Raw genomic sequence first — 27365 nt, 5'->3', positions numbered from 1 at the left:
CATCTTTCATTTAAATGTATTTTTGATTTGAATGATTTTCAGACCATCAAAAAAATGGTGGCCAAAAAGTACACGCACAAACGAGCCCCAGCCTGGACCGTCTTCACAACAGCTGTTGTCATCAGGCATGTTATTCAGCATTATTTGTTTGTTGTTTGGACATCATGTACTTAAATGCCAAATTGTTGTTTTTAGATAACCTTTGGCTGAAATAAGCAGACAAACCAAAAGTGCCACTGCTGATGCCATCCAGGAGGTGCAGAAATACCTGGCAGAGGGCAATATTGCCAGGTCTCCAGAATCCTTTGATATACTAGCAAAACCAAAAGACTATTTATCCAAATCTCTTCCGGCTGTCCTTACAATATCTTTGCACTCCAGCCTCATCTGTTCCGTGTGAGCAAGTATTTTCTACAGCTGGAGAAGTTGTTTCAAAAAAGCGTAACAGACTAAAATTCAAAACGTTGGAAAAACTTATTTTTTTGAATAAAAATTTGTGAAAAAAAGTCCACAAGCATCCTTATTTCAAACACATTCACTTTTTCATGTTCACATTATTTATTGACTGTATCTAAGAATATCAAAGATTTTTTTATGTAACAATATATGAAATACTATAATACACAATAAAATACAATGACTTAAAACATTTTGTATAGACTAGGTCATCAAATCAGTCCGTCAACTAGGTTGCCTGTAGTGATTTTTAAGGTCTAGTAGGTGGCAGTATTCAGTGACACAGTATCGACACAGTATCAATACAGTTTCCCTATGGGTCGAAATGCTTCATGACGCCTCATTTACCCATCACTAGCTCTTAATAGATAAATCTAAATCTTTTAATGAAAATTTCTCAATAAATGTGTCAAACAAAACTAAGAGGTCTACGGTGTCTGCTTTCTGTTAAGGATGCTACGTGTAGCTCAAAACCATCTGCACATAGACAGGATTAGGAACCTTTCAAATGCAAAGTCACAAATGCATGTATGAACATAAATATTTATTAGATTAAACTTGTCTATAATAGTGCATAATCAGTCAGTGCATCTGTTAAGTTGCTATTCTCAGTATAAACAGTTTAACCCCAGAGAAGTTAATGTTCTCTAGGAGGCTATGCAAAACCAAAATGTATTTGTTTTGAAACTAGTCCTATTAGCTTTGCAAAGTTGTCTGAGAATATTGGTCTGGTTTGTCAAAGGACACCACTCTGAAGGAAAAAGACAGTTACTGAATAAGCCAGGAAACGTTAACTATACAGCTTAAATTACAAGGGAATATTCCATAACATTCCAAAGGTAATATTCTATAGCTTCTGATGCATATTTAGCTCTTTTCTTTAACTAGCTAGCAAACCATCAACATAATTTATAATATTAAAGCCATCTCGGCATCACTCCTGGACACTTTTATATCACACAGTTGTTGTGACCTCTGAAAAGCCAAGTAAAAGTGTTTATCCTATAAAAGTGTTTGTTTACCTCAATGTGCTGGTGATGCACATGAAGTCACAGTGACACAAAGAGAGAGGTTGTGCAGGTGAGCAGTTTGGCCTTGGTGATGATCACTGGATTCTTTTTCACCTCTCTATCTTCCAGGCTAGCACAGGTGTCACTTTTAGCTTCCGACCACATTCTCAGAGATTTTCCACGGTACTGAACATCTTGTATTTAATAATGCTTTGCACTGTAGCCACTGGAACTTGAAAACATTTAGATATGGTCTAATAGCCCTTTTCCTGACTTGTGAACCACAACGCACAGCCACAGGTCCTTAGTTCCTTTGTCTTAACCATGACTGTCCACAGACCAACTGTAGAGAGCTGTTTTTTCACCTGTTGATTAAAATAGCTGTTCCCAATGAATCAGGGTAATTAGGATGCTTTAAAACAGCTTAGACTATTTGAAATGGTATTGAACTTTGGATTTTCCCATAGACTGTGAGGCAAAGATGCCTCACAGAAGTTGCAACTTGAAAATGAGCTGATGTGAGCACTGACCACTGAGACGGTCAGGCCGTGGGAAGAGGTTGCTTCACAGGTCAACATGCAAGGGGAGGCAACAAGCGTGAAGATTGAGGCCACTCATACGTGCAGCAAGTGTCATGGTAAGTCAAAAGGAGAAAATAAGACACTAGAAGGTTTCAGAAAGCACGGTGCAAAAATGATGAAATTGTCAAGCTACAAAGTTGATGTGCAATACTTGCAACAAGATTGGGCTGTGTAGTAGGGTGTGCAGGAAGAGGACCATCATACATTCTTGGGGTTGTAAGTAAAGCAGACGTAGGATCAAACCAATGGGACATCAAGTTGTTGGGCTCCAATCTGGTTGCAATCAAAATAGGCAAATGGGCCCATATGAATACCATCCGCAAGGAGTTTTACCATCTTACCATCAGTTTTCAAGGTCAAAGCAACTTTGGCTCCATGGTTACTCAATCACCCAGCCATAAATTAGGATGAACCTAAACACCATAAGCTTATCACCACCTTCAAAGGCAGGGTTCAACATCCCTACCAGGAACAAGAGGGGGTCATAAATTTCATTGGTGCCCTCAGACTTCTTACAACCCTAAGGCAGAATAATTCTACATCCTAAAAACTCTTCATTTCAAAAGTGCCACAGGTTTTAAATCACCACCAAGTAAACAAACTTCCCAGAAGTGCTTGGAGGACTCTTTGCTTGTCCTCATTGGACAATATTTAGTCAAGTTATTGAATTATGAAATAAAAAGATATTTTTGCTATAGCTTGACAGTGCCATCCAGCATCATGGAATGAGAAGTACTAGCCTTTTAAGTCTCATATGCAGCATATAAACCTCGCCAATAACCAACAGTAGTGTAAAATACAATATGGTATCTGTTCTTCAAATGGGGTAACAAGTTCAAGTAATGTCCACTCAGCTAATGTGACCCTTGCTGTTTGTTCTCCAACTGTACATCTTTTGATTTATTTCATTTGCATTCACGTTATTCTTTTGTTTTCTTACTTAAGCAGTTAAAAAGTTTAAAAGATTAGATGGTGAATCAAATAAAGGTCAATAAATCTAATGTGTCAAGACAAAGGAGAGAACTTCCAGGAGACCTCCAGGATCTATAAATATTATATAAACCAACTGAAAATTATTTTTAATTCAGAAATGTTGGCATGTACAGTAAACATACTCAATACTTGGTCTGAGCTCCTTTTGCACAAATTACTGCAGCAAGGCGGCATGGCATGGAGGCGATGAGCCTGTGGCACTGCTGAGGTGTTATGGAAGCCCAGGTTGCTTTGACAGCAGCCTTCAGCTCTTCTACATTTTTGGGTCTGGTGTCTCTCATCTTCCTCTTGACAATACACCATAGATTCTCTATGGGGTTTAGGTCAGGCGAGTTTGCTGGCCAATCAAGCACAGTGATACTGTGGTTATTAAAGCTGGTATTGGAACTTTTGGCAGGGTGGACAGGTGCCAAGTCCTGCTGGAAAATGAAATCTCCATCTCCAAAAAGCATGTCAGCAGAGGGAAACATGAAGTGCTCTAAAATTTCCTGGTAGATGGCTGCACTAACATTGGTCTTGATATAACACACAGTTGACCAACACCAGCATCTCACTAGATCTCAAGATTATGTGCCTTTCCACTCTTCCTCCAGACTCTGGGACATTGATTTGCAAATGCAATGCAAATATTCATCTGAAAACAACACCTTGGACCACTGTCTGGACCACTTGGGTCCAGAACAGTCCAGTCCAGTAAGACTTGTTAGTAAGATATGGCTTCAACTACCTCCAAACAGAATTTCACCACTAAGACACACTTTGGAGACAAGAACCAAAAGCCACAGGGGCCACAGTTCCAGACTAAGGCCTTCAGAGCTGTAAGCGAGTTGCTTGAAGCAACTGAAGACTCTGGTTTGTCCTCTGACATTCACTGCTATTTATGTACTATTCATGGGTTCTTAAATTTATCAAAGGAATGAAAGGTTCAGAGCTACTGTGTAAAAATATTATTCAGCAAACCTATGAACAAAAATCACTTTCTACTGAAGAGGATATTATACATGTTCATCCAGAAGAGCAAGACAAATTTATCTCAGCTAATCCATGCAACAATGGGTCAAAAGTGGCTGGAGTAGCAAGTCTCTCCTTGGTGCCAAAGACAAACCATATCATGGAATTCTCCATCGGTGAGAATGGCAATATATGTGAGAGTCAAATTTCAGCTGCTCACTTGCAAAGTCAAAGATATTTGTAGAGGACTCTCTTAAGCCTGTGGTTGTGAAAAGGCATGGTGGATTCCGTTTTATCACTCGGATGACACCTACAATCTGTGTTCACTGGAAGGTAGGGATAATGTTTTACACTAATCATTTGATGTCATGCACTGTTCCATAAATCAGTGAAACATTTGGTTATTTTATAGCTTGTTCTCATGTTTGTCAGTTTGTTTTGTTTAATGTTTCCTCTTCAAGAAATCAAATGCAAGGAGCGCTGCTGGTCTGGTACCTGATGGCCAGAAGTCTTGCTCCTCCTCTGCACATCTTCAAGAATGTAAGTCAGAATGCTCTGAGAGGGGCACATAGTTATACCAGTATTCTAACATTTAATTAGCATGAAGTTTACTGTAGTTCTAATAAATATTATATTTTACAGCTTCACACCTTGAACCAACGGCTTCTACATCGTCAAGAAAAAGACGTCGCAACCTTTTGTTCCAGATGTGCTCAGCAATTTCCAAAGCCCTGCCAAGGCCTTTCAAATGCATGGGTAGAGCATCCTAAGAACTGCTTTATCAAGTCCTTTATGTGTTTATATATTGACCACTGTTACCAGGTATTGTTAAAATATTTCAGGAGTCCTGTGTTTGTTACGGTAATCAAGTCCTTGAGTAATTTGTGGATAGTAAAATAAATAAAGTACAGCTTGCACAGTGATCCTTTATTCGTGGTGGTGACACAAGACTACTCCTTATTTTAAGTCTGGGCTTAAACTCTGGTAATGGCCAATTTAGGATTCTCACAGATTATGAGGAGAGTCAGATTAATTCATAGGGAAACTTCCAGCAAGGCAGTAACAAAGGCTTGTGTGGGGGTTGCCAGACAACATGCTACAAGTGGAAAAATCAAAAGCTCTGTTGTCTTAAAGGTCAAAAATGACCCACCACCACATTTAACTGAAGAGAGCACATTTAACCACTTAATTATCTTTTTTTAACACTAAATTTGATGACTTTTCCTATAGTGCATCCAAGATTGGATAAAGTGCTGTGACAGAAATCACATTAACGTTAATTGTTTGTAAACTGAACGGTTCAAGATCTGAATTCACAAAAATATGAACACTCATTCAGGACAACACTGCACACACATAATTTAGGCCCAACATCCACATTGAAGGGACTGCTCGGCCTAGATGTGGAACAATAAAAATGGACTGCTACTAGCTGGGCGCCCAATGGAGAATGGGTTCTTCCTAATCTCTCCCTGGAGTTTTTCCTTGCCATGGTCATTTTTTACGGGGTATATACAGAATATCAAGACAACATGAGGGTTAAGAAAAAACAAACAACAAATATAAAACAAATATAAAAACAAATATAAAATGTTGTACACATGAAAAGCTTGTATTAATATACAGAATCCACTGCCATTTTGTTATGAACCACTCATTTTATAGATGGCTGCAGACTTGGCAAAGACTAGAGTAAACTAATTGAAGACAGGAACACAACACAGATGAAACATGACAAACGAGGGGCTGAACAGACATGGAACAGGTAAACAATACAAGGAAGGGGAACACTGAGGGTGAGAAGTGTCCCACCCCGCGGAGTGCTCTGACCCAAATGGGCAGCCAGGAGAGGAAACTGGTTGGGGCAAGGGAACAGGATTGAGGAGTAGAGCAAACGTGGGGGGTCTGGTTGAGACATAGGAATGAGCCTGGGGGAGACAGAGCGGATAACGGAGGAAGACAGATGGAAGTCAAGAAGAGAGGGGTCTGGGAGTAGGGGAAGAGGTTAACACAATGGTAAGAATCCTCAAGATGCCAGAAACAAAATGGATAAATGGATAAAACCTAATAGTACAGATAGATCATGGACTGATTTAGAACAAGCACTATGTAAAGATATACAAATATCCAATTTACCATTTATCAGCCAAACAATTAAACATCACCCATGTTTTTATAATACAACTGTGGCCACAACTCTGACAGCCTGGTGGAATTTTCACAAACTAACAAACTCAGCACTAACACCAACCATCCACTCACCCATCTGAAATAACCCGGACTTTACAATTAATAAAAAAACATTAAATTATCTATCATGGGCTAATAAGGGAATCACACACCTAAAACATCTGTATAACAATACCACACTGATGTCACTACCACAAATAACCCAGAATTACGGAATCGAAAGAACTCAGTTCTTACAATATCACCAGTTAAGATCACTCATCAGTTCAAAAATCAATCCAACTACTCTAGCCCTCTCTACACCAATCTCAGAACTTCTTAACATTAATACAGCAAATAAAACATTATCCAAAATATATAAAATTATATCTCAATTAAATCTTAACATGAGCCTACCGTATAAGCAATGGGAAGAAGATTTATCATCAACTTTTAATACCAACTTTTGGATACAGATATGTAATAATAACTATAGCATTATCACAAATACTAATTTACAACTAATCCAGTATAAAGTTATCCACCGAGTACACTATACCACATACAAAATGTATAAAATGGGATTCACAAACTCACCAAACTGTACACACTGTAATCAGAACACTGTTGATAATTATATCCATGCTATGTGGCACTGCACTCCAGTTAACCTGTTTTGAAATGAAGTCACTACTCATCTATCTCAAGCACTAAATACCCAAATTCATCCAACACCTTCATTATGCCTACTAGGGGACATATCAACCATTAGCACAACACCACAAAACAATAGAACAATCCTAATGTCGCTAGTCATTGCCAAAAAAGTCATCCTCATGAATTGGAAAACAAAAAATAACATAAACATCAATCACTGGAAAAATCTTCTAATATATTATATCCCCCCAGATACACATTTAGAGCCTACCATAAATACAGATACAGACTTAATCTAGACACAACTAACTCAAATATTACATCACAACATAAGCAAATTCAACTGTAGCAAACAAATCACAAGTTCATGATTAAAGTACATTTCTATCTTTTTATAAGCAATATGGTATATTATATATTATTGTATTATATTATGTTATATTATAATATACTATATTGCACTATATTATACCATATACATATTATATATCTGTATAACCCCCTCTTCCTTTTGTTTCTGTCCCCCTTTACACCCCCCCTTTTCTTCTCCCTTTATACCCCCCCTCCCCCCCATTTAAAATGTGCTAAATTTATATATGTTTTTATGATTGAATAAACAATAAATAATAAAGTATCAATAGTCCTCCGAAGAGGGGGGTGGTGGTGGGAAAAAAAAAAAAGATGCCAGAAACATGCACAGGGACCAGATGGACAGTTGCATGGCTGGACGGGTGCAGACCCCAGCTCCCTGGTGGCCGGTTGGTGGCTGGGGGTCGACTCCGGGGGGACTGCTCATGCCGGCCACTTTCTGGGCTGGGGGGTCGGGGCTGCCGGCCTGGGATGTTTGTGTGTTTGCCCTGGCTGGCGGTGGTGGGGGGTGCTTGGGTGGCGCTGCCTCTGGACTCTGGGGTGCAGGGACGGGGGTGCGGAGGGAGCAGGTGCTGGCCCTAAGGGGGGTGGCTGGTCTCCCCTGCGGGGTTAGGTGGCGAGACCCAGGGCCTGGTGCCTGGGGCCACCCGACCCCGTGCTGGGGTCCTGCCCGTGCTGGGGGACCTGCACTGCTACGGGCGCACCGCTGGGTGGGGTGGGTCGGTCGACCTTGTGTCGGGGCGTCGGGTCTGGGCTTTTGGGCTCTGAGATGCCTGGGTGGTGGGGGTGGGGCGGTGGCTATTGGGGGGATCTGGGGCAGGCCGGGGGGCGCTGGGTTCCGGACTCAGACCAACACATCTTCACCCTGTTGATGCCTGTTGTCGTTGGATAACTGTGCAATTGGTATGGTTGTGGGTGCTTACATGGGTGTGTTGGGTATATAGGACAAACGTGTGTGGGTGTATATGTGTGTGGAGATGTATATATGGGATGAATGTGTGTGGGTGTATGCGTGTGTGAGAGAGAATATGTGTTTTGGCTGCTCTCTGCGGTGGGGGTGGTGGGGGTCTGGGCTTGGATGCGGTGGCAGAGTGTGGTGTCCCCCTGGTCTCCCCGGGTCGACAACTCTCTGCCTCGGGCGGGGGGGCAGTGAAGCTCGGTGCCTAATGAGCCAGCTAGCAAGCTGGCTCTCCTCTTCCAGAGGACCATTTCCTCTGGACCCAAGCATTCCCACCATACACCCACCCACCCACACACACACACACACACACACACACACACAGTCCTTGTACATTTAGGATCCTGGGGCGCAGGCATGTTATCCAGAGGTTGACGAGGTGGGCCATGCATATACACCAACACCTACACACAACACAGCACTGGGGGTGGAGGGGTGGGAAGGCCTTCCTTCACCTGTTTCCTGCCCCCTGCTGGAGCGGGGGTGGGTCACTAGCGCGGAGCTGGGCTGGTGGCGTCCTGGGACTGCTACCGGTCCTTGCTGGTCCAGCCATTCACCCCCGCCGCGGAGGGTGTGTTGGTTTGGATGAGTGTGTGTCTTTGTCCTTGTCTCTTTTTGTACAGGTAGATGAAGGAGTACATGTTGGGGGGGAATATATGGGTGTGTGTGAATATATTGGGGTGAGGGTACATTTGGGGGTGTGTATATGTGCGCAGGAGTGTATATGGGTGTGGTCGAATGTGTGGAGGATTTTATGTTGGGGTGAATGTGCATGTGCGTGTAGGTGTATATGTGTGAGGGTCTACGTGTGCGGGTGATGATAGGGGGTATATAAGGGGTTGTGTGGGTGTATAGGGGCGAATGTATATATGAGTTTGACTGTATGAGTGAGGACGGCTGGTTCTGGGTCGGGGGCTGGTCGTGCCCCGTCCACTCCCAGCTGCTCCCCTGTGGTTACTGCTCCGCCCCAGAGGGGCTTAGTGCTCCGGCGTTGAGAAACTTCACTGAATGTGAAAGTAGAGGCGCTCCTGAATGAGGTAGAGGTGCGGAAAAAATGTTTGTTTGACACGTTGTGGCATTACGGCAAAGCGCAAAAGGTCTGAGTGGGATAGCGTGTGTGAAGCTTTAAATGTTGTGGGGTCAGAATAATGCACACTGGCAGAATTATATAATGCACCTAAAAATATCAGTGATGCGCTCACTAGCATCAGCGACTCAATAAAATAATTGGTTAAAATTTGCGCTGCGCATTAATTTGTCCTGGCTCTGGGTTCGCTGGGTGCACAGCATACCTGTGCGCAACATTGTGCAGGACCCCACATGCCTTCACAATACGACACACCTTCTCTGGCTGATACACGAGCATCACCCGATGAACAAAAGAACAAAAAGGCATTGTTCTGTGTTTTTACACTGAAAACTGCATTTTTACACTGATAACTACTAAATAAAAACTCAAGACCCTTAAAAATATATACAATCCTGTTATAAAACAAGAAATTCTTGTAATTTAAATTTACAGACTTTGACTGTATATTTAAAGGAGTTTTATTTTAAAAAGTCATTTTCCTGTATTTTACAGGTATATTCTCTTATTATGAAAAAGACAGAAAAATACTGTATCGATTTACAGTAAATATCTGTTAAAATATTAGCTCTAATATTAAGCGTCAGGACTGTTTTAAAAGCCTTAATATAAATACTTCACTGACAGCCTGGTGGGAATTCCTTAAATTAACTCGGTCCCCACTCATCCCATGCAAACTAACACCCATTTGGAACAATCCAGACATCTGTCAGAACAAGAAAGTACTACATTTTTCATCATGGCATGACAGGGGAATAAAAAATTTAGAACATGTTATTAAAGATGGAAACTTTGTCACATTCCAGGAACTTGTATCAGAATATGGAATAAACAACAGTAGATTTCTGGAATATCAACAATTAAAATCCATCATTCAACAGAGATTCAACCGCAATCAACTGAATTTAGAAATATCAGCATGGATAACTGAATTTTTAAATCTATATACTCCTAAATTATTATCAAAACTGTATAAATTATTGTTAAAATTTGATGACTCAATCTCCCTTCCGATAGCCAAATGGGAACGAGATCTATTTATTAATCCAGATCAACATTTCTGGACCGACATATGTACAAATATCTTCAAAATAAGTAAAAGCCCCAACTTACAACTTATACAATACAAAGTCCTTCATAGAACACACTATACAGGACAAAGGATGTTCCAAATGGGCCTAGCACAATCAAACATATGTACCCACTGTACAGGCAATATAATTGATAACTATATGCATGCTATATGGGATTGTAGGCCTGTTAAGGAATTCTGGCAGAAGGTATGTGTAGAATTGTCCACGGGGCTTAAAAGCTGCATCCCAACTTCCCCCAGACTGTGCATCTTAGGAGACGTCAGTGAATTAGATACAGAGGCAGACATATCACACATAGTTCTCACTGCCCTATGCATCGCCAAGAAAACCATTCTTATCAATTGGAAAACGAAAAAGCGCCTGCATATTACTCATTACAAAAATGTATTACTCGATCACATCTGTCTGGAGAGAATGTCTGCTTCCTCTAAAGACCAGTTGGAGGAATTTAATTCTCTTTGGTTCCCACTGATCAGTTCCATTAGCTAGTTGGGGTGGTTGGCGGGGACTTCAGCTCCCGGAGGGCCGGTTGGTGGCTGGGGGTCGACCCCGGGGAGACTGCTCGTGCCGGCCACTTTCGGGGCGGGGGGGCCGGGGCTGCCGACCTGGGATGACATGTGCTTGCCCTGTCGGGCGGTGGTGGGGGGGGCTTGGGTGGCGCTCCCTCTGGGCTCTGGGGTGTGGGGCCGGGGCGTGGGGGGAGCAGATGCTGGCCCTTGGCGGGGTGGCTGGCCTCCCCTGTGGGGCCTGGTGGCGGGACCTGGGGCCTGGTGCCTGGGGCCCCCCGACCCCGAGCTGGGGCCCTGCCCGTGCGGGGGGACCTGCGCCGCTGCGGTTGCGCCGCTGGGTGGGGTGGGTCGGTCGGCCTGGGTCGGGGCGTTGGGTCTGGGCCTTGGGGCTCCGAGGTGCCTGGGTGGTGGGAGTGGGGTGGTGGATGATGGGGATGTCTGGGGTGGGCCGGGAGGTAGGGTTCCGGACTCCGACCAGCATGTCCTCAATACTGTTGATGTCTGTCATCGTTTGATCACTGTGCGATTGGTATGGTTGTGGGTGCATACACAGGGGTGTGGTGTATATGGGACAAGCGTGTGTGGGTGTATATGTATGTGTAGATATATATGTATATATGTATGTATGTGTATGTATATATTTATATATATGGATGGATGTATGTATGTATATGTGTATATATGTATATATTTATGGGTTAAATGTGTGTGAATGCATACGTGTATGAAGGAAATGTGTGTCTAGGTGTATGTGGATGTGCGGACCGGCTGCTCTCTGTGGTGGGGGTGGTGTGGATCCGGGCTTGGATGTGGTGGTGGGGCAGAGGTGGGGACTCGAGTCACATGACTTGGACTCGAGTCAGACTCGAGTCATTAATATTAAGACTTTTGACTTGACTTGAAAAAATATTCAGAGACTTAGACTTGACTTGGACTTTTACACCAATAACTTGGGACTTGAATTGGACTTGAACCTGTTTACTTGCAAAGACTTGATTTTTTTTTTTTACCCCAAATCTTTTAAAATGCATATTAATATTTATAAAGTGCGCCCCATTAATTTCATTTCCGTCCTTCTGACGCAGACCAGCGTTACACCAGATTCTGTGACCGTCGAGTTTTGTGACCACAGGGGGCGCTATTTCACAGTTTCTGTTCAGAGGCACAAATGCTTTACGAATGCTACGTAAACTACGCTGATGCACTTTCTTTACTCGTTTTGTTGGTGTCCACGAGCCAGAATATGACAGATGTTTATATTTACATTTATCGTCTCTTAATTACATAAATGTACTTAAACAAGATTTACCATCCCCTCACCATTGCAGCCAACAAAGAAATCATGAATGGGATGTACAGGTGAGCCTTTTTAACTGGGGTCATCAATTCTGACGGCAGCCATCAGAATATGTGACCCCACTGAATCTCCAGGTAACAATAGTAGCCTACACCGTGACCCCACAATAACAGAAAACAATGAAAAAATAACCCTAACCTTTTATTTAGTCTATATTTAAACATTTTATCCAAATGTTTAGAATAATCATTCGTAATGACAGCATCTTGCTTACGATGAAGCTTGCTATTTTCGTGTAAAATGATGTAATGAAACATTCTTGTTTAAGTACATTTATGTAATTAAGAGAAGATAAAATGTAAATGATCTGTCATCTTTTGGCTGGCGGACACCAACAAAACGAGTAAACGCATCAGCGTAGCATTCGTAAAGCGTTGGTGCCTGTAAAAAAAAAAAAGACTCGAAAGGACTTGAAATTCCAAGTTTCAGACTTGGGACTTGACTTGACGGTTGCCTGTCTTGACTCGAGACTTGACTTGAGTTGATTGTCTTTGCTTGAGACTTGACTCGGGACTTGAGGATAAAGACTTGGACTTACTTGAGACTTGCAAAACACTGACTTGGTCCCACCTCTGTGGTGGGGAGGGTTGCCGCCCTGGTCTCCCCCGGTCGACCGCTCCCTGCCTTGAGCTGGGGGGGCAATGAAGTTCGGTGCTCAATGAGCCAGCTAGCAAGCTGGCTCTCCTCTTCCAGAGGACCCTTTCCTCTGGACCTAAGCATTCCCACCCACCCACCCCCCCCACACACACACACACACACACACACATCCTTGTTCATTTAGGATTCTGGGGACAGGCATGTACCCAGAGGTTGACGAGGTGGGCCTGCTGCCATGGTTCACCCGTCTCCTCACCACTGTCTGTCCCTCAGTTTTTACTGCACTTTAGACATTGAGGGCCTTTGAGGGGACGGTGTGGACATGCACTCACGTTTGTCCTAGCACCTGTCTCCTCAATTTTAACTGCACCATAGTATCACACACTACTACACATGCATATACACCAACACCTACACACAACATTGGGGGTGGAGGGGTGGGAAGGCCTTCCTTCACCCGCTTCCTGCTCCCTGCCGGGGCGGGGGGGGGGGGGGGGGGGGGTCGCTGGCACGGGACTGGGCTGGTGGCTTCCTAGGACCACTACCGGTCCTTGCTGGTCCAGCCATTTGCCCCTGCCGCAGAGGGTGTGCTAGTCTGGATAAGTGTGTGTCTTTGTCCTTGTTTTCTTCTTGTTTCTGAATAGGTGGATGAATGAGTACGTGTTGGAGGGAGGGGATATATGGCCAGGTTTGGAGGTGTGAGGGTGAATTTGAGTGTATGTATATGTGTATGGGGGTGGGTGTGTGCATGGTAGGGGTGTATAGGGGCGAATGTAATGTGAATTTGAGTGTATGGGTGAGGACAGCTGGTTCTGGGTCGGGGCTGGTCGTGCCCGGTTCACTCCCGGATGCTCCCCTGAGATTACTGCACCACTCCAGAGGGGGGGCGCCTTGGGGCTCCGGAGTCCGGCTTGGCCTCCCGGCATAGGGGCGGTTGGCCCGCTCCCCTGGGCGGTGGTGGTATGGGGCGGCCGGGTGGTGGGTGGCTTTCCGGGCGCGTGGCGCCGTGGCTTTGCCGCTGGCCCCTGGGGGGGGGGGGGGGCTTCCTGGGGGGGAGGCGCTCTGTTCCCTCTGGTTCCCCTGGACCTGCGCTCCTTGACTGGTGGGGCGCTGTCCAGGGTCTCTCTCTCCCGCCTGCGGGGGCGGGCATGTGAGGGTTTCTGGGAAGTGCGGCTCTGGTACTCCACCGCTCCGTGGGGGGCCGTGGGCGGGTGGGGTTCCCGGGTCTCTCTCTGCCCGCCTCTGGCCTCTGGGGGAATGTTGTCGCAGCTACCCACCCTTGCTGGTAAGTACATTCCATACATCTATCCTATGTTGCACTTTTAGGTTGCACATAAACACACACTCACACACACCCATGCATCGCACTCATCTGTACTATATGTATTTGGTTTACTTTCTGTTCTTCTTTGCAGTGGTCATTTGAGCTGGTTGCGTGTTTTATTTATTTTTATTATTATTATTATTTTTTTTTTTTTTCCTCTTTTCTTTTTCTTCTTCTTTCTTTTCCTACCTCTTTGTCTTTTCCCTTTTTATTATTTCTCTCCCCCTCTTTTCTTGGTCCACCTAACCCCAATAATTATTACTTTGCATATTGTTATCACTATATATTGTTATCACTATACTATATATTATACAGAATTGTTATAATTGCCATTTAAATCTGTACATAAAAACAAAGTTGTCCTCCAAAGATGGGGGGGGGGGGTAGAGGTGGGCCAAATAAATAAATAAATAAATAAATAAATAAATAAATCTGTTAAAAAAATGTTTTTTTTACAGTGCAACAAAGCCAAGCTGTTTCTTAGCACTTCCATCTCATTGACGGGTTCAACTATTAAAGTGTGAGAGTGTGCTTATGTGTGCGCGCGTGTGTGTGTGTGTCTCAGTCATACAACTTCCTAAAGCATTGATGTTATGTGTCCTGCTAAAGGACTTCTCTTTAAACAGAATTATGAAGAGAAGAAATATATTCTCAACAGAAACATGTCAGAACTGTTCCAAAGAGCAACAGTGATTTACTTATTTGTTATTTTTTTCTATCTTGTGTAAATGTTTGAAAAAAATTAAAATGGTATATATAATTGGGATGGGTTCAAGGGTTTATATCAAAATGTTTGTCCTAAAAAAATAATAAAATGCATATATGAAAGTATAAAATGTTTTTGTTTATTCCAAAATGAATCCCACTGATCATAACTTGTCACTGAAGAGTGTAGGAAGGTTACAAAAACTGGACCTCGACTCCAAGTATGCAATGTAATCGGTTTCTTTTCACAGAATAAAAGTTACTAAACTACTCTTGTATCGCTTAGCGGCTACCGAGACGTGTGAGGTGTTGGGCCTGACATCCTCACACCGTCCACTAGGGGCGCTACTGCCGAGATGGACGGTCGTGCCAGCGGGACAGAACGTATGAAATCACCTGCAGCCATAGCAGCCAGAGAACGCTGCGTAAACAGCAACCAAAGCGTCTTGTTTGGATTCTAAAGTTAGCTAGCGCTACCTTTAACGATCGTGGATCGACCAAGTTTAATACATACTATATCAAAACCAACTGTTTTTCTGTATATATCTGTAATTACCTTTCTTTTTTAAATATCTGTGTTTAAATTGTATTTAGTTTACCTGTTAGTTAAGTTAGTTAGTTAAGTGTTTTGGAGGGTTTAAGCAGCCTACAGCCTAACGGGACACAGACCGATCACGGTGTCGTTCCCTGCCTGTCACTCACCTAACCTCTTAGATACTTGACCATTTAGGCTTGATTATAAAGCTAGATTATAAGGTTTAGTGAGATGGCGAGCTGCTGTAGCTGGCTGAAAAGGTGGCGTAAGCCTGCAAGGTAAGTCAGTGTATTTTGATTATAAACTGTCCATAAATCTGCACGACCACGTAATTGCAGTGTAGAGGAGCTTAAATCTGTTTTTCTTAATAGTTTTTCTGTTTTTTTTTTAATCTGTTTTTCTAAGTACTATGTATTTAGACAAAGTATTGTATAGCATATACAATGGCGTACGAATAGTTGACAGTCTTGCTGGGGCCCGGGACAAGAAAGTTTCATGAAAGAAGAAAGCCCCCCCCCCCCCGTCATTTGAATTTCCTCCGTGGCAGACAATCCTTGTGTTAGGTCATATAGTATATAACACGGTCAAAAAAAAGTCGGGGGGGGGGGGGGGGGGGGTTTGTATATCGCGATCGATTGCCAGTGGAGGGCGACATATATTATATATATATATATATATATATATATATATATATATATATATATATATATATATATATATATATATATATATATATATATATATATATATGGATCGGAGGTAAATAAACTAGATTTTTTTTTTTCTCGCCGTGTGAAATCGGAAGTGTGGCGTGTGAGCGTGTGAAGACGGTCAAATGCGTGTGTCACACGCTCAATGCGTGAGACTTGAGAGCCCTGGCTATTGAAAAAACACTCCGTCACGGTTCTTACGTTCGCAGGTATCTGCCAAAATTGGACCGCGGACAAATTTAGTTGAGTACGCCTGTTCTACTGTTTCCTGGTGTAAGTTGTTTTACGGTGAGAGTGAATTGGGCCAAATATTAGTTAATCCCAGTTGCAGCTATACACTAAGATGTGGAAGACCCAGAGTCCTTCCCTTGATTGAGTATACAGCTCAAACCACAACCCCAACGTAAAGAGTACTCTAAAGTCGGTGATAAAGCTTGCTGCCTACTGCTAATTTAGTGTCACCGAATGCTAAACACTAACACTGCCCTCCAACAACCTGGCCACTAATCCTTCAGGACTAAAGTGCAAATCCCCAGCTAATCCCAACACACTGTGGCAGTCCTGGGCCAGAACATTTCACGGGGCTGTGCCCACACGCAGCCTGAGTCATTGAGCGTTGTGCTTGTGTGTGCTCACAGGAAGGTGACGTTGTTGATGGTGGGCCTGGACAACGCTGGCAAGACTGCAACCGTGCGGGGCATTCAGGGAGGTGAGGCTACACTGAGTGTGTGTGAGTGTGTGTGTGGTATGCCATTCATCCATCACCTTAAACTCCTAATGGCAAGGTGCAGATGCCATAGTGTTTTATACCCACCCTTTCATACAGCATATCGTGATTAATATACTGGTTTGTCATTTGTAACTGCAATTTCTTGCTTTTATTTACTTATTATTCTCTTCTTTTTCAAAGTCTATCTTTTCTTCTAAATATATAAAAGGTCTTCTAAATATTGTAATGTGTTTTAAGGCGTGGCTCTAAAGTACAGTAGTTTGCTTTTGTTTCCCAACATTTTAGCATTCAACATATCTCACAGTAACGAGCACGTACCACCCCTGCAGGTCTCATTGTCTTGTGTTGGCCCAGTAGACAGAAGCAGCTAAATATTCTTCAATGCAATGCCCTGTTAGATATAGAGCCTTGAGCAGGGTGTGATGTAGACGGACGCTAATGAGATGAGCAGTAAAGCTCTGGGTAAAGGCTGAAACTCTCCAGTCTCGCTCTCGGAGTCGGTACAAGTTCAGCTCGCTCCAAGGTTAAAGCTACTGCGGGTCGCTAAGCGCACCGTAGTCTCACAGTAACGCATGTCTCTCCCTCAGAGAACCCAGTCAATGTGGCCCCCACGGTGGGCTTCTCCAAGGTGGACCTGAAACGAGGCAAGTTCCAGGTGACCATCTTCGACCTCGGCGGCGGGAAGCGCATCCGCGGCATCTGGGAGAACTATTACTCAGAGTCGCACGGCGTGGTGTTCGTGGTGGACTCCAGCGACATCCAGCGGATCCATGAGACCAGAGCCACCATGGCCGAGGTCCTCGGACACCCTCGAATCGCCGGCAAGCCCGTCCTAGTGTGAGTGGCACGTCTCTCGTTACGTCTCACACGCGTCTCGTTTCCTGCACCTCCTCGCAGCCTTCAGAGCACCCCTGCACACCATAGTTCCTACAACGTCACTGTGAGCAGCACAGACCTTAGATCTTCCACATGACATCTCCTGTCATAGATGGTTCTCCAACGTGATATTTTGGTAACAGACATCACGAGACACAACATCGCAGACGGCAGACACCATGAGGATGTATTGGTTGTCCGGTGTTGTTTGTGTTTTGTCCGTGTTAGGCACATACATGCACACACACACACCCCTCTTCAGTGCTCTGAAGTGCAGACCTTGAGTCATGTGTTTGTGAGAGCTTTCACTTGGCGTACACACACAGCTCACTCTATACCCCCCCCCCCCCAGACTGGCCAATAAGCAGGACCAGGAAGGAGCATTGCCTGAAGCCGACATCATTGAGAGCCTATCACTGGAGAAGCTGGTCAATGAGCAAAAATGTCGCTGTCAGCTTGTGAGTATTTATTCAGTGAGCATCTTCACAGTGGGGAGAAACTTGGTAGCCTACAAGGTTTTCCTTGGGGGGGGTACAATCCAGCTGTACCTTTGAGAAAACAAGCCAACGAGACGAGGCTGAACTTGTGCTGACCTCACCAGGAGCCGTGCTCGGCGGTGTTGGGCTACGGCCGGACGGTGGACAAGTCCATCAGGAGAGGCCTGAAATGGCTCCTGAGCAACATCGCCGAGGACTACGAGGCGATCTCTGAGCGTGTGCAGAGGGACACGGCCAAGCAGCGGGCCTGGGAGGAGCAAGACAGGAAGGAGCGAGCGGAACGAGTGCGGATAATACGGGAAGAGAGGTCAGGAAACCGTGTGTGTGAGAGAGACAGTACTGTGTTGGTTCTGGTGAAATATATATTTTGAAGGGTTTACTCTTCCTGTAGGGACAGAAAAGAGCGTGAGGAGGCGGAGCAGGAAGAGAGGCGAGTGGAGGAGAAGAAGGAGGAGGAGGAGGGTGCCAACATGCCCAGCCCCATCCAGCCAATAAACAGTGTTGTTCATGAGGCAGGTTTCCCTCCCAGCCAATGAGGTGTTTAATGTGCCTCAATGTTCCTGACTGTCCTCTTAATTAGACCGCTGTTCAAACTTCAGTTAATTTAGTAAATTATTTCAGGAGGACAATAAGGAGATGGGAAAGGGAGAGGACGCCCTGCAGGGCGGCGCTCTGGATTGCAGAAGCAAACCAGAGGAGGAGGATGTTGAGAGCACCAAATCAGGTCAGAATGTTTCATATGATCCAAATAAAATGTATTAAGTTGTTTTAAAGTGATTACTTATCTCCTTTATCTTGGTAGTACCAGTATCCTAGGCCCACGCTCTAGCCCCCTAGGCCCACGCTCTAGTCCCCTAGACCCACGCTCTAGTCCCCTAGGCCCACGCTCTAGTCCCCTAGGCCCACGCTCTAGTCCCCTAGGCCCACACTCTAGGCCCACACTCTAGTCCCCTAGGCCCACACTCTAGTCCCCTAGGCCCACGCTCTAGTCCCCTTAGGCCCACGCTCTAGTCCCCTTAGGCCCACGCTCTAGTCCCCTTAGGCCCACGCTCTAGTCCCCTTAGGCCCACGCTCTAGTCCCCTTAGGCCCACGCTCTAGTCCCCTTAGGCCCACGCTCTAGTCCCCTAGGCCCACGCTCTAGTCCCCTTAGGCCCACCCTCTAGTCCCCTTAGGCCCACGCTCTAGTCCCCTAGGCCCACCCTCTAGTCCCCTAGGCCCACCCTCTAGTCCCCTAGGCCCACACTCTAGGCCCACGCTCTAGTCCCCTAGGCCCACGCTCTAGTCCCCTAGGCGCACGCTCTAGTCCCCTAGGCCCACGCTCTAGTCCCCTAAGTCCACGCTCTAGTCCCCTAAGTCCACGCTCTAGTCCCCTAAGTCCACACTCTAGTCCCCTAGGTCCACGCTCTTTTCTGATCTGCAATGCATCCCTCAGCATTTTCCCCTCTTAACACACCTGACTCACCTCAGCAAACACTTGATTAGCTGATGAAATTAATCACTAATGTTAAAACATGTCGCGCACTAAGTTATACAGAGCTGCGGGCTTCTACCAGTAGAACTTGATAGCCTTGCTTTAGATATTAACCTGAATTAACACTTAAAATGATGGCTTTAATAAAAACTACAATTGCTATTTAATTAGGGTCATTAAACAGTCAGCAGAACTGAGACACCCTGGGAAACAGATCGTTGGCAACCTAATCTAGGCTGCTAAAAGGCTTTATCTCCTCCTCAGGGCCAGCAGACCAGGTCAAAAAGAAGAGGAGGAAACTGCGTCTGAGGTGGAGAAACAACAGGGTTGAACCTCTGATGGTTTAGGTCTCCACCTAGAGCCCCACTCCACCACCTCCACCAGGTGAAAGTTCTAGCCAAACTTCAGCAGCACTGAAACACGTGACACTCACTGGACTTCACTGTTTTTTTGTTTTACACAATGTATAATTTATTTTTTGTAGCATTTATAATTCCAATTGTGCTTGTAGAAAACAATATGCTACCTTATAACTACGGTGAAACCGACATGGAAGTCTACTCCAAAGAATCCCTAATCTGACCTCGGTTTTTCCATAACCTGCCTTTTGTGTTTTGGTGGAGTTTTTACAAATGCGTCATTTTACTTCTGTTTGTAGTTGGATGGGGAACTCCCAAAGTTTCTAGACTTCCTAAACTTGAGCCGCTTGGAGATACACGGCACTCTGGTAACTTCACTGTTCAACCCCCCCCCCCCCCCCCCCCCCAAATTGCGTCCTCTTGCATGAGCCACTAACACCTTTTTTTCCCCCCTCCCAGTTTTATGTTGTGACCAGGTCTCCTTGCACTCGCCCCGTCACTAACGACCCCTTCGCCATCTCTCCCATTACCTGCTGTGTGTCCGTCCCCAGAGCACATTTGCGCCTCATTAAGCGTCTGTTTCATGCCGCACTTTTCGTCCCTGTCTTCGCGCTATCCGCTCTTATTTTGAAATCGCGCACCACAATCTCAAAACAATGCAGGGGATTGCCTTTATGGCAACAACAAACAGGTAGCAGACACCCAAATGCATTCGCCACCCCCCCCAGCAAGGCGTACGAATAGTTGTGTTTATAAATGTCGTCTGTACATTTCTGTACTATATGAGGTGTGTTTTCGCTTCTCTGAAACCACCTCATCAACTTCTTCAAGGTGCCCTTTACTTCTGTCCCTTAACACACGGCAAGACTATCTTGGATAAGTATGAGGCACACCGGTTTATCTCTGGAGATAAACCAAGCTCTATTTGTTGTCATGGGACCACTAGTGATGAATTTACTGTGGTCTGTGTTGCCTATTATCTTTTCTGTCCTCATTGTGAATTTGGTTGTGTTTGTAGATGTAAGAAAATGGTTCAAGCCTCAGAGATTTTACCGTCCACCGTAGCTCCAATGTCCTCACCATTGCTCTAAAGCGCTTCGCTCACTTCAACGGAGACAAAATTGCAAAGGTTTGGCCACCGTACTTAATTCTGCCGCACTGTTGTACACTTTCCTTAGTCGTTTCACGTGATCTATGCCGTTGCACAACTGTTCTCTGTCCCCCTGTGCAGGACATGAGGTACCCAGAGTATCTGGACATGCGTCCGTTCATGTCACAGTCCCACGGAGAGCCACAGCTCTACGGCCTGTACGCTGTGCTGGTCCACTCCGGGATTAGCTGCCACGCCGGACACTACTACTGCTATGTGAAGGTTTGATGTGCTGCACGGTTTCAGCATTCTCTACGTTTTTGCACTGAGTTTCTACTCTAGCTAATGGATGGAATAATGTTTTTATTTCAGTCTGGTAATGAGCAGTGGTATGAGATGAACGATGGATCAGTATCTGTAAATGACATACGATCAGTGCTGAGCCAACAAGCATACTTACTGTTCTACATCCGGTAAGTTCAACCTAATGTTTAAACCAGCTCCAGATTTTTGAATAGTGGAATATTTAGAAAGGCATTTTATACACTTTTATTGACTGTAACTCTGTGACCCATGGTCCCGGTCATTGCTCCCCTCGCCCGGTCAGCACGGCCAAGGTGAACGGGCCTCAGTACACCTCCACCTCCTTCATCGGTCCACAGTTTCCTCCTCACATGGCGAAGGTATCACCAACCCACTGCACCATGCCAGGAAATCTGACTGGGAACTGGTTGTTATTGTTCACTAGTATAATTGAGAGGGCTGTGTTGTGTTTGTTTACACTGTTAAACTCTTACTTTCTGTTCATGATATTCAGATTTTCCATAACTGACCGCTGTTCACTTTGCAGAATAACTCTCCCGTGAAGGAGGACCCCCTCCCCGCCTCCGCACAGGCCCCATTCAGCCCCCGAGACGCCAGCTAAGCCAACCGACACCACGCCTCGCACCCAGATGGCCTCGGCTGAGGAGCCCATCTATTGCCACGACACCCATGTGACGAAAGGCACCACGGCGCCCCCAGAGGCCAACCACAACCTCTGCTCACAGGGGGCGACGGGCACGTGGCTTTAGAAAGGCCTGTGGCAACCGCGGACACCTTTGTGCCCAACGGCGATGACTGCAGGGAAGATGTGATGGCGTCTCTGTCTGGTGCGCCAGGATCTAGAGAAGGCAGACGAGCGCGTGAGGAGCGGAAGTGTGTGCGACGCCTCAGCTCCGACCCAGACAGGTCTTCACCCAGCGCCAAGCGACCTACTACTGAGGACTATTACCAACTTAATGTCACTCAGGTGCATAAGGGTCAACTTTCTTTCCAAGTTTCAATTATACATTACAAACTAGTAATGAGCAGTGGTATGAGATGAATGATGCATCAGTATATGTAAGTGACATACGATCAGTGCTGAACCAACAGGCATACTTACTGTTCTACATGCGGTAATTTCAACCTAACGTTTAAACCAGCTCCAGATTTTTGAATAGTGGAATATTTAAAAAGGCATTTTATACACTTTTATCCCCCCCCATCCATCATTTTTAGGTCAACAGATCTTAAAAACGGAGACTGTAACTCTGTGACCTGTGGTCCCGGTCATTGCTCCCCTCACCCGGTCAGCACGGCCAAGGTGAACGGGCCTCAGTACACCTCCACCTCCTTCATCGGTCCACAGCTTCCTCCTCACATGGCGAAGGTATCACCACATCACTGCACCATGCCAGGAAATCTGACTGGGAACTGGTTGTTATTGTTCACTAGTATAATTGAGAGGGCTGTGTTTTGTTTGTTTACACTGTTAAACTCTTACTTTCTGTTCCTGATATTCAGATTTCCCATAACTGACCGCTGTTCACTTTGCAGAATAACTCTCCCGTGAAGGAGGACCACGGTGGCTCAAAGCCTGGCAGCAGCAACAGCAGCAGCGTCTCGAAGACGGGCCCTGGATCGTCTCTCTCTTTCTCCGCATCTCAACCCGTGCGGCCCACGGCCATCCCGGAAGCACCAAACAGGCCTAAGCTGACCTTCCTCATCGGCCAGGGAAAGACAGTGCGGCCGAGCCAGAGCCGGCCCAGCCCCTGCAGTTCTTCGGCTGCCGCATCCCACCTGCGCCCGCTGCCCTCGTCCTCTTCCTCCAGCGCACCACAGTCTACAGTGGGGAGAACAAGTATTTGATACACTGCTGATTTTTCAGGTTTTCCCACTTGCAAAGCATGTAGAAGACTGTAATTTTGATCATAGGTACTCTTCAACTGTGAGTGATGGAATCTATGGCAGTCTAGGGCAGTCATGGCCTGGCGGTTAGGGAACTGGACTTGTGACCGGAGGGTCGTGGGTTCGATTCCCAGACAGGCCATGACTGAGGTGCCCTTGAGCAAGGCACCTAACCCCAACTGCTCCCCGGGCGCCGGGCTAGGGCTGCCCACCGCTCTGGGCACGTGTGATCCACAGCCCCTAGTAATCACTAGTGTGTGTGTGTGTTCTGACTGCACAGATGGGTTAAAAGCGGAGGACAAATTTCGATTGGGGTGTAAAAATCACAATTGACAAAATATGGCACATTTCATTTCATTTCATTTCTAAAACAAAAATTCAGAAAAATACATTGTATGATTTTTAAATAATTAATTTCCATTTTATTGTGTGAAATAAGTATTTGATACACCAGAAAAAGAAACTTAATATTTGGTACAGAAACCTTTGTTTGCAATTACAGAGATGAGACGTTTCCTGTAGTTCTTGACAAGGTTTGCACACACTGCAGCAGGGATTTTGGCCCACTCTTCCATACAGATCTCCTCCAGAGCCTTCAGGTTTCGTGGCTGTCGCTGGGCCACACGGACTTTAAGCTCCCTCCAAAGATTTTCTATTGGATTCAGGTCTGGAGACTGGCTAGGCCAGTTTTGGGTCGTTATCATGCTGGAAGACCCAGCCACGACCCATCTTCAGTGCTCTTACTGAGGGAAGGAGGTTGTTGGCCAAAATCTCACGATACCTGGCCCCATCCATCCTTCCCACAATACGGTGCAGTCATCCTGTCCCCTTTGCAGAAAAGCATCCCCAAAGAATGACGTTTCCACCGCCATGCTTCACAGTTGGGATGGTGTTCTTGGGGTTGTACTCATCATTCTTTTTCCTCCAAACTTGACGAGTGGAGTTTAAACCAATAGGTTCTATTTGTCTCATCAGACCACATGACCTTCTCCCAATCCTCCTCTGGATCATTCAGATGGTCATGTGCAAACTTCAGACGGGCTTTGACATGCGTTGGCTTGAGGAAGGGCACATTGCGTGCACTGCAGGATTTTAATCCTTGACGGCGTAGAGTGTTACTGATTGTTTTCTTTGAAACTGTGGTCCCAGCTCTATTCAGGTCATTGACCAGGTCCTGCTGTGTAGTTCTGGGCTCATTCCTCACCTTCCTCAAGATCATTGATGCTCCACGAGGTGAGATCTTGCATGGCGCCCCAGACCGAGGGAGATTTTCCGTTATTTTGCATTTCTTCCATTTTCTAATAATTGCACCAACAGTTGTTGCCTTCTCACCAAGCTGCTTGCCTGTTGTCCTGTAGCCCATCCCAGCCTTGTGCAGGTCTACAATTTTATCCCTGTCCTTACACAGCTCTCTGGTCTTGGGCATTGTGGAGATGTTGGAGTCTGACTGATTGAGTTTGTGGACAGGTGTCTTATACAGGTAACACGTTCAAACAGGTGCAGTTAATACAGGTAATGAGTGGAGAACAGGAGGGCTTCTTAAAGAAGAAGTAACATGTCTGTGAGAGCCAAAATTCTTACTGGTTGATAGGTTATCAAATACTTATTTCACACAATAAAATGGAAATTAATTATTTAAAAATCATACAATGTATTTTTCTGGATTTTTGTTTTGCAGTCGTTTCTCTCTCTCTCTCTACTATTTTTCAAGGTCTCTTCTCCTGCGCCCTTTCTGGCCTTTCTCAAGTTTTCCCCAAGCTGTTTCTTCTCTATATATTTTTTAGTTTTTGTTCTTTTGTTTTCAGCCAGCTCCCTTCCCTGGCTTACATTTATTTTGTTCGTTTGTGCTCCCTTTTTATCACGACACATCGAATGGTTTCCTCCGTGTGTTTTTTGTTTTCGTTTTCTGAGTTTTTACTCAGTTTTCTTTTTCCGCGTTTCCCGCTTAGTGGCAGAGGTCTCAGTTTGTCGTGTTTTCTTTTGGGTTTTGCCCCTGGGTTCATCTCCTACAAAAACCCAGCGAGTCCCCTGTTCCCTGGGGGTTCGCGTTACAGAACAACTCCGCCTCAACTATGGACCCGGCAAACCCTCTAGATATCGGCGAGTTGAGATCAGCTCTCGCTATGCAAGGACAGGCTATCGGTAGGCACGAACAGGCGTTACAACAGATCCTAGCTCAGCTGCAAAACATCTCTACCGCTGTCCAGGGAGCTAGTCAATCTAACGCTTCCCCTAGCGCTCTCGCTCTCGCCGCATCACCCGAGTCAGCCAACATTGCTCGTTGCGAGCCTGTACTGCCTGCTCCTGCGCGGTACAACGGTGATCCCGATGATTGCAGGGGGTTTTTGCTCCAATACTCCCTTATATTCGAGCAACAACCTTCACGTTTTCCTTCTGAACGGTCCAAAGTCGCATACGTAATGGCTCTGCTCTCAGGAAAGGCATTACAGTGGGCCACCCCCGTGTGGGAGAAACAGCCTGCGCGACATTTGACCGCTTCTCACAGGTTATGTGGCAGGCGTTTTACCACCCCGCATCCGGCGGCCTAACAGGATCAAAATTATTGCGTATGCGCCAGGGCAATTTAACGGTTGCTGAGTACTCCCTACAATTCCATACCCTGGCGGCAGAAAGCGATTGGGGATCAGAGGCTTTAGGGGCCATATATACAGAGGGGTTGAGCGAGGTAATCAAAGACGAGTTGTCCCTCAGGGACCCTCCTGCTGACCTCGACAGCATGATCGAACTCACCATCAGAATCGACAATCGCCTACGCAACTGTAGACAACACCGGCGATCACAGGGTAAACATGTCCCATCCAATGACCCCCCCCCCCCCCTTTGCGCAAAACAGCGACCGAGACCGAGGAGAAAAGCGAACAGCCCATGGAGTTGGGACACACGCGTCTCTCAAGAGTGGAGAGGCAAGATCGCTTACGCGGGGGTAGGTGCCTTTATTGTGGGGACCCTGAACACAAAATCGCTAACTGCCCCGAACTGCAGGGAAAAGAGCAGACCCATCGGTGAATAGGGTACACCCAATGGGTCATGACAGCTATTCCCCTGCTTCAGGTCTAACTCCCCAGGTGGTCATCTCATGGAGGGGGTCCAGTGAACATAGGCTGCTGGCGTTAGTCGACTCGGGTGCCGCGGGTAATTTCATCGACGCCTCTCTTGTGTCGTCTCTCGCTATTCCCCTGGTCCCCTTGGACAAACCGCTCTCGGTATCTGCAGTCGATGGTTGTGTGCTTACCTCTGGACAAATCACCCACCAAAATGTTCCTCTGTTTGTTGAAATAGGTACTCACCATGAAACCATCACCCCCTACGTTATAGCAGCACCCAGTCTCCGACTTATTTTGGGCTCCCCTTGGCTCCAATGCCATAACCCAGACATAGATTGGCTTAATCTTACCATCAGTCGTTGGGGTGGGGTGTGTGGGAAGTCATGCTTGACTCCTCTCCGGACACCCCAAGGGAAAGGCCAGGGAGAGATCAAGGGCCTTGATAAGGTCCCTGTCGCATATGACCTAAAAGAAGTATTTAGTAAACGTAAAGCCGGCTTCTTACCCATTCCCAGAGCTCACGACATCTCCATCGATCTCCTCCCCGGTACTTCTCCTCCTAGGGGGTGGTTGTTTTCATTAGCTTTGCCCGAACGCAAAGCTATGGAGTAATACATCCAGGAATCCCTTGCTGTTGGGATTATTCGGCCGTCCACGTCTCCAGCCGTGGCTGGATTTTTCTTTGTGGGGAAAAAGGACGGGGGGCTCAGGACCTGCATTGACTACAGGGGTTTGAACAAAATCACAGTTAAGGACCGTCATCTCCTTCCTATCATGTCATCCACTTTTGAAGCATTACAGCAGGCATCGGTTTGCACCAAGTTTAGACCTGAGGAGTGCTTACAACCTGTTACGGGTGAGAGAAGGAGATGAGTGGAAAACCGCTTTCATCACACCCTCACCTCTTCTAGAGAATCACCTGTACGTCAAGCTAGAGAAATCAGTTTTCCATGCTGAAGAGGTGTCATTTCTAGGGTTCGTGGTTTCGAAAAACCAGCTGGCC

The 27365-nt window shown here is 45.7% G+C and overlaps 1 protein-coding gene and 1 long non-coding RNA gene across 2 annotated transcripts; both read left to right on the top strand.

Moving 5' to 3' along the window:
• Positions 1–899: 899 nt before the first annotated feature.
• Positions 900–4769, top strand: LOC143501886 (uncharacterized). The gene is made up of 3 exons (XR_013126986.1): positions 900–2103; positions 4453–4531; positions 4634–4769. It is a non-coding gene; the product is annotated as an uncharacterized LOC143501886 (long non-coding RNA).
• Positions 4770–14967: 10198 nt separating this feature from the next.
• On the top strand, positions 14968–26921 carry LOC143501894 (ADP-ribosylation factor-like protein 13B). The gene is made up of 18 exons (XM_076995054.1): positions 14968–15038; positions 15158–15242; positions 15566–15630; positions 16701–16771; positions 17380–17629; positions 18021–18126; positions 18270–18472; positions 18557–18677; positions 18787–18889; positions 19902–20021; positions 20296–20364; positions 21015–21125; positions 21228–21368; positions 21459–21559; positions 21694–21769; positions 21937–22377; positions 22629–22779; positions 22947–26921. Exons 1-10 carry the CDS (start codon positions 14968–14970, stop codon positions 19982–19984), a joined length of 1158 nt encoding a protein of 385 aa, XP_076851169.1. The 3' UTR covers positions 19985–20021; positions 20296–20364; positions 21015–21125; positions 21228–21368; positions 21459–21559; positions 21694–21769; positions 21937–22377; positions 22629–22779; positions 22947–26921.
• Positions 26922–27365: the final 444 nt, after the last annotated feature.

The sequence above is a fragment of the Brachyhypopomus gauderio genome, unplaced genomic scaffold, assembly GCF_052324685.1.
Source record: "Brachyhypopomus gauderio isolate BG-103 unplaced genomic scaffold, BGAUD_0.2 sc175, whole genome shotgun sequence".
NCBI lineage: Eukaryota > Metazoa > Chordata > Actinopteri > Gymnotiformes > Hypopomidae > Brachyhypopomus > Brachyhypopomus gauderio.
The sequence above is the reverse complement of the archived record's forward strand: the minus strand, read 5'-3'. Positions and strand labels throughout refer to the sequence as shown.